This window comes from Pantherophis guttatus, chromosome 1 (assembly GCF_059756535.1).
Source record: "Pantherophis guttatus breed Tessera chromosome 1, ASM5975653v1, whole genome shotgun sequence".
Taxonomy (NCBI): domain Eukaryota; kingdom Metazoa; phylum Chordata; class Lepidosauria; order Squamata; family Colubridae; genus Pantherophis; species Pantherophis guttatus.
In genome coordinates, this window is record NC_142063.1 from 55999698 (window position 1) to 56008067 (window position 8370).

An 8370-nucleotide genomic window follows, 5' to 3' on the forward strand; every position below is an offset into this window, starting at 1 on the left:
AAGGGAGTGGGGGGTGCTTGATTGATAATCACCGGATGTATGTTTAAGGGGCTGAGTTTTTGTTAAATAGCACTGTGGTGTGATTACACCCAGCGCTGACTTTGAACCAAAACACCGACTTGTACTTTACTTTTGACTGCAAGCTTATCATTGCCAAAGTAAACCCTGATTCTCTGTGCGTTACTGGTGATTATTTCCTATCGCAGTTCTGAACGAACGACAAGCCGAGAGAAAGTCAGCGCTTGGTTCCTTTTCGCAAGAGGTGAGGAGTCCCTGTGGCTTTGCAGCAAAGGGGGATATGGCAGAAGGGACAGCCTTGGAAGAGCAGGAGTGTGGTGGAGATGTGGAGGGCTGGAGGGAAAGACGATGGACTGAGGAGGATGAAGGGGATTGGGGGTATCCTGCCTCATCCGGTCCCAGCACCATGGATATGCTACGTGAGCGTTTTGGGGAATCTGGATTTCGTGACGCCCCATCCTGGCAGCCCTGGGTTGCAGGGCTGGAGCCTCCAGGTTCTTCTTGGCAGGATACAGGGGTGACTGCTTCGGAGACCCAATTCCGGCTCACAAGTCCTAAATTGAGGATGGAGCGGACCTCTAGACGATCCATGGACCAACCCCCTCCAGAACAAGACCAAGGTGCCTCGTCGGGAGACCTTGGAGCCGGTCCTGAGCCCCAACCAATGCAATTGGCAGGGGGCTTACCTGTTGGGAGTCGCAGGGCGACGAGGGACCGACCTAGGCAGGACAGGAGAGCGACTGGAGCAGCGAGGACCCCAGGCCCCATGCCTTGGCCTCCGGGGGCCCCGCCGGGGCTGTGGGTCCCGCAGGCCGTTTGGGGACCGCCTGCCCTGCAGACTTCCTTTGACGGAAGCCCTGAACGAGTGGCTCTTTTCTTAAGCCAGGTGATAAGCCATATGGACCAATATGGACAGTGGTATCCCTCCCAGTGGGCTATGGTGGTTGCTGTTACGGGGGTCCTGACGGGAGAAGCGGCTGAGTGGGTGGCAGGCCTCCATGCTAAACATGCAAGGGAACTCGTGGACATGGGACGATTTCTGGAGGCTCTTCGTGCCAGATTTGATAGATCGAATATTGGACTCCAGGGTTCGTAGGGGGATGTTACAATATCTTGTGCGGTGGAAAGGATATCCTATAACACAGGCCTCGTGGGTGGCAGCACCCGATGTTCACGCTGCCCGATTGATACAACGGTTCCATCGGAAATACCCAGACAAACCTAATACAGGATCGTAACAGTGACTAACATTTGTATGCTTTCTATTTATCGGTGAGCTCCCGGTAGGGGGGGCCGCCTGTCGAGTCCTACCGGAGCTCGCCATCAATGGAGGGTGTGGGAGGAAAAGGAGTGGAGATAAGCAGCCGCAGCGAACACACAAATAGTTCCTGGATAGCAGCATTCAGGGCGATGATTGATGACGTTGCTGGGCCTCTCCGATTCTGCTGTCCTCGCTGCTCTGGTGCTCGCAGCTGTTACTGTTAAGGGAGTGGGGGGTGCTTGATTGATAATCACCGGATGTATGTTTAAGGGGCTGAGTTTTTGTTAAATAGCACTGTGGTGTGATTACACCCAGCGCTGACTTTGAACCAAAACACCGACTTGTACTTTACTTTTGACTGCAAGCTTATCATTGCCAAAGTAAACCCTGATTCTCTGTGCGTTACTGGTGATTATTTCCTATCGCAGTTCTGAACGAACGACAAGCCGAGACGCCCCACCGGTAGATGGCAGGTTGAAATCCCCCATGACCAAAAGTCTGGGGGTATCAACCGCCACCCCGGCAATAACGTTGAAAAGCTCGGGCAGGGCCGCTGTCACGTGGCAGGGAGCCAGGTACGCGATCAGCAGGCCCACCTGCATCCCATGGCCCCACTTCACCAGGAGAGACTCACATCCGGCTATCTGAGGTACAGTGGCCTCCCTCGGATCAAGACCTTCCTTTATAACAACCGCCACCCCCCCACCCCTGCCCTGGGCCCTTGGCTGATGGAATGCGCGGAAACCTGGTGGGCACATCTCTACGAGGGGGACCCCCCCCTCTTGGCCCAACCAGGTCTCTGTAATACCTGCCAGGTCCGCACCCCCCTCCTGTATTAGCTCACAAATGAGGGGGGCCTTATTAACCACAGACCTGGCGTTGCACAACATCAGTCTAAGGCCTGGGCTCTGAGACTCTGGACAGCCGGGGAAACGAGAAGAGTCATGGGGGCCGAGGCATGCCACCGCTTGGAGATAGCGGGTGCGTGTCCCCACCACCTGATGTGGCCCCCTACTCCCGCCATATCTGCCCCTCCCAACCACGGTCCTGATAGAACTGCCCTCCACCCTATCCACACTGAGCTCCTCCACACTCCGCTCCCCGCCTTCCGTTCCATGCCCCTGTAACGGGCCTGACCTATGCCCCTCCCTCCCCACCCCCCGCCCTAAGCCCCTTAAAAGATTACAAAAAGACAACCCCACAACCCCCTCTTTGCGGCATGCCACCTCTCAGGGTTCCAAAGCCCGTCATCGAGGTAGGCCCTCGATAGAGTGGAGGGCCAAGCCTGCGAGAGGGGGGAGTCTCGCAGACCAAGAAGCTCCGCTGCGGAATACATCTTGACCACAGAGGATGGGAGCAACCATATCCTAGGGGTCCATATAGAAGGTCCAGGGGAGAGACATGGAATGGGAGTCTCAAAAACATTTTCAACAGGACCGGTCCACTGTCCCCTCACAACAGAGGACGAAGTCAAGTTCCAGGTCGACCACAGTCCAAGGGGGGGGAGGGGGAAGACCCAACCACCCTCTCACGGAGGTCCGATCAACCATTCGACCCCCTCTTGTGGTGAGATGGCAGCGATGAACCAATGCAGACAGCACAGCATCCAGGTCGGCACCGCGGGCCAGATCTAACCACCCCGCGGGCCACATCTGGCTTGCAGGCCTTGAGTTTGTTACCCCTGCTCTAGCTTGTCCATATTTCATGGATTACTGCAGAAAGACATCAATTTGTCCAGTAATACTGATGCTTCTCTGGGGCTGTTAAGGAGACCAAATTCAACAAACAAGAGTTCAGCTTTAGCCAAAACTTATAAATTGTCAGCCAAGCTAGATTTTCCCTGTCCTATGAATCTCAGACGGCGTTTGGTGCTCATCTGAGAATTGGGAATATAGTTATCAAATATGTACCGTTAGAACATGGCCCAAGTTTCACATAGTTAATCTGGCAATAATTCAGGAACAAATAATTTGATGGCAGAAATAATAATGTTTCCCTTATCAAGCAGAAAAATTTCAGAATTGCAACACTGTATCTCTGCACAGTTCACACATGTTGCATTTAAGCTTTCCTGAAGCGAAATTCTTGCCCTCCAATCTCAATCCCTTTTAACCACTTAATATATTAAATTTACTTCTTGCCTAGAAAGACGGTGTCCAAATCTGTAAATTACTTATCTTGAAGAGTGATTAGCAGGCTGAAGAATAGAGAGGAAAAGAAAGTCCCAGGGATTTTATTTAAAAAAAAAAGAGGAGAATGAAAGAAGCAAAGAAAATCCTTCTGGTGGTTGTTTGTGTGGAGAGGAAAATACTCTCAGGACTCAGAACAAGCAAAGAAATTAAAAACATTTACCTCCAAAGTATATACTTAAAAAGTATCATAATTACTGGCCCTAATAATTATGTTGATTTCTTCACTATAGACTCAAAATGAAAGATATGAAACCTCAACAGATCTTTATATGACAATAAAATTAATATAAACCATATCTGTAATACAAAAATGATTTTTATCAAGCACTGACTAGAAACTCACCTCTCAACATGTCAATATCATCATTTTCTAATTCAGCCATCCATTTAGGTGGAGAACTGCTGATGGGCTATTAAGAACAAGCATTTATAAACAAATTATTATCTATTTTAGAAACCTTTAAAAATTTATAACAACTGATTGAAATGCAGAACTATAACATTTTACAAAATTCTACTTTGATTAAATAAAAGATTTCTAAAACAGATTACACTATCCAATGGAACAATTCTTTTCAAGGCAACAAAATAAACACTTTTTTAAAAAAAAGCCAATATCAACTTGCTAGGCTAGGGTAAAATCTTGCTTGTTACTGCATGAAGGAAAAATATACTAAGAAAACATAGCAAGAAAACAAAAAATAAGTAGTTCCAATGATTTTTCTAGCATTTATAATTTTTCAATTATTTTCTATTTTAGCTGTTTTTTATTATGATAAGCTCCATTTTCTATAGAAATTTAGGACTGTAATGCCTATTTATGTCAAGCATCAATTCTTACACTTACACTTGTACTTATCAGTACTTACACTTTTAAAAGAAGCTGCAAATTCAGCAACACCTGGTACTGGAGACAAGATAGACATAGTTAATGCATTGTAGTTGGGGTTTTTTTTTACAATTGTTTATACAACCTTAAAGGCAATTACCATTTCTGTCACTTAATTAAACTGCTACATTATAATTCAGCACATATATAAATTTTATCTTAGTTTATGCTCGGTTCTGAGTATGATGTAAGCTATTAAGCTATGTGTCTATAACATTGGTGTACAATGCTTAGTGACTATTATGCTATTGTTTTTTGATTATCACCAAGCCATTTTTTCATCCATACTACTTTTTTAAAAAATAAAAAACTGTAGCACTTACAGTTAACCAACATGTTTATTCACAATGTTCAGCATTATTTATTTCTGAGTAAATGTGCACATACTCAACAGAATTTATTTCTGAAATAAATTATGCAAGATTATCTTCTTGAACTCTTTTAAATCTCTGCCTATGAATAAACATGCTCACATTTAAGCATGTTAAAAGCAATATTTTAATAGGACAGCTCATGTTAGAATCATCTGTGTAAACAAACACCATTTAAATGCCATATCTGCTTAGCACAGTAAAAACGCATACATATGTACTAGCAATTTACTTCCAACCAAGATCTGCTTTTTTACTCCAATCTCTAATATTAACTCAAAATGGTTAAAGGACTCACTTGACCATTTTTAAAATTATTCTGATGATGTTTTTAATATAAGTAATTATTATTCACATTCAAATAATTATTCAGATTATTCATCTCATTCAGATTGAAATATGTTGAACATCTAATCTTTTCTTTTTTTGCTCAAATATATGAAAAAAATAATTCTCTTTCATTGCACTAAATGAAGAGTTGCATTTATGTTTATGCTACTCTTACCATTTGCTTAATAAGATGGCAATGAGATCCTACTGACTTACTTTTTCCAGTAGAAATAAGGAGTGAAGAAAACCTCAGTATAAAAGACAATAATACCTTATATAGGCCATGATTCTCTTTTGTGCAATAAAACATTTGGAAACATGGGAGAAAACACAAAGATCCTTTTCCAATTGTATAATATATGTTTTACATCTGAACTACTAAATAAATAGGAAATAACATATTTCATTAAGACAACTTTATTATGTTTAAATTTAAATTAAATAAGACAAAATGCAATCACAAATAAAGGTGAATATACGAGTCCCAGGATAATGTTGCAGGATACAATCTGGGTTTTATCTTCCGATCTTTCAAGCTCATGCTGGAGCCCATTCTCACTCTATGTGCTTAGTACACAGAAAAGTTCCCTGAGGATGAGCTCCAGCATGAGTGCAAAAGAAGACAAAACCTGTGGTCCCAGTGACCGACCCAGATTGGATCCTGCAGAAAATGTAATTTTTATTCTAGTTCTGCATAATTTTTGAAGAGCTCTGGCATGCTACTCGAACTGATATTTGGCTTTTTAAAAACTATGTAATACTAAACTATATTAGCCATACAAAGTTATTATAGTATATTTCTTGAATATACTTTTTAATGTTGTCCTACAAACTAGTCAAAAACTTTAGAAACTTAGACCTATTATCTCAAAAAGGGTCTTTTTCCATGTTAGGACAGGGGTGTCAAACCCGCGGCCTGCCCAGTTTAGTGAAGGGGGAAAAAGTCCCGATACGTCACATGATGCCGCCATGACGACATGAGTTTGACACCCGTTAGGAAATCTAAAAGGTCTAATTATTAATCCTTGCAATAGCATTTTACTAGAAATAACAACTCTTTAGATGTAGAGTCTAAAGTTGGTTCACATTAGAGTAATTCACAACTGTTTACTTCTTATTCAATTACTTACATTGCTCTGGCCACAAGTCTGGCGATGCCCTGTCCAACTTTTCAAAACTCAGCAATGAGGCTTCCAAGTCTGAACCTAGAATTATATTAATGTACATATGTGTAAGCCAAAATAAATAAATAGTAGCACCATTTTAGACTAATGTGTAACACTTACTTGTGAACAAAAGGTGTGGCTTGGAACATGAACAAGAAACAATTTGCCTCTCAAACTACAATATTTTAGTGATGCTACATTGATAATGTTATGCTCCTATACATACTTCTTTGGAAGTAAGGCTAAACTGAACTATTCTGGGTATAGTTATAAGAAGAGCTCAGATTTTGCAACTGGCATATCATCATAAGAAGTATGTGTTTTATCCAAATTAGATTATTTATTCAGTGGTTCTTAAATTGTTTAACACAATTACTCTTTTCCTGGCCTCAAATAATGTCATTATTTCCCCCCCCCAAAACAAACCGTTGTTTTATACATGTATCTCAACAGCAGCAGTCCTAAACTGAACCCTGACTCACAAACAAACAATTGCAGATTGCTCCATAACATCCAGGATATGTCAATATCATCCCTTTGTGGGAAGTCCCCCCAATTTAAGAACCATTAGCTTAAGTCCTTTCTCACTCCTGATCCACTCATCTTTGAATTTGCAGAATAATACACCAGCATTGCCAATTCCTAAGCTCTCTCACTACCCTTGTTCCTAGTTACTGCAGTCATCTTCCCTCCAAGATGATAGATGACAAAACCTCTTAACAAATTTTGCCCCCCCACCCCAAAGCTATCCTTGGATAATGTCAGAATAAAGAGGAACCACTGGTACAATATAGACAACTTAAACCTGCCTTTTTAATCAGCTGAAGATAAAAGGAAAGCAACATCATGGGACAGAAAAATGGAAGAGCATGTTTATACCAAAGTTACGTGTCACCATGAAGAAAGGTGTAATGTGCCAAATTTCTGCTAGTGGGGTCCAGAAAAAGAGCCTTTTCTGCTGCCCTGTGGAATATTTTCCCACTTGAGGCAAGGTCCACCCTTACATTCCTGGCCTTCCAGAAGAGCCTGACGAGCTCTGCTGTTTGGTTTGGGACTCTTGACAGGGACTTGTTACATTGTGGTGGCTGACTGGGTGGAGAAGATCCCCAGCCCCAGGCCACTCATCAACTTGGTTTTTAGTTTTTTTTTATTTACTTCTTCTAATTCTAATTCTATAATACTTTTTTTTCTTTTTATCACATCGTATGTATTGGTGAAATGGGCAGCATTTAAATTTAATAAATGCTTACTATGCCTAGCAGCCATTTCATAGATTCCAAGCAAAAAGGATCCCACCCCAGCTTTTTTTATTAAGAAACAGAAAAGTTTCTACAATATAAAGTTCACTACAATACAGTACAGCTCATCTGCCCAAAGCTGAACTACAACAATCTTCCCTGGCCTGTTAAACTTCCAGCATACAAGGACTGCATTGGGAGGGCAAGTTGGAAAAGTCCGATTTACTCCAGAGTGATGACATTCACCTCCCCCCCCCTCAAGCATGTATTTTATGACAGATACAAGTGTAAACTTAATTATAAATACATGAAAAGAATACGAGTAAAAGAAAACATTAGGACAAGGACGGTAGGCATGCTGGTGCCACTTAGTGACACAAAACACAAGCCAACCATCATTCCTCAGGTAATTGTACGGATTACTAAGAACAGGGTCAGACCAACTAGAGATCTACTTTAAAACCCTAATAATCATTTTAACGACGATTTGTTTCCAACGATGAGCTTGCGTCAAACAAGATTCTAAGCGTTTTCGTTCAGAAGCGAAGTCCAATGATCCCAAAAAGAGCGTTCCCACCTGCGTTTAAGGGGCTTCTGGCTAATTAGAAACCCAGTCTGGTTTCGTTGGTTAAGGCATCAGCAAGAAACCGGCAGACCCTGAGTTCTAGTCCCGCCTTAGGCACAAAGCCAGCTGGGTGATCTTGTGCCAGTCACTCTCAGCCGTAGGAAGGAGGCAATGGCAAACCCCTTTTGCAAAACCTTGCCTGGCCAGGCAGTCTCGGAGAATCGGACACCACTGAACGGGAGAGGGAGAGGAGAAAGTGGCTAATTATCCCAGTAATCAATACACGCCTAGTAAAAAAATAGGTTAACCGCGAGCATAAGAAGTAGGAAGACAGAATACT

General features: G+C 42.7%; 1 protein-coding gene across 1 annotated transcript in view; it reads right to left on the reverse strand.

Annotated features, from left to right (window-relative positions):
* LIN52 (lin-52 DREAM MuvB core complex component) overlaps positions 1–8370 on the reverse strand; it is a 55004-nt gene that overhangs the window by 46162 nt on the left and 472 nt on the right. The window contains exons 2-4 of the mRNA XM_034418087.2: positions 6192–6266; positions 4341–4378; positions 3815–3881 (exon numbers count right to left, since the gene is read on the reverse strand). Coding sequence (XP_034273978.1) covers positions 3815–3881; positions 4341–4378; positions 6192–6266 — 180 coding nt within the window. The remainder of the gene's footprint in view (positions 1–3814; positions 3882–4340; positions 4379–6191; positions 6267–8370) is intronic.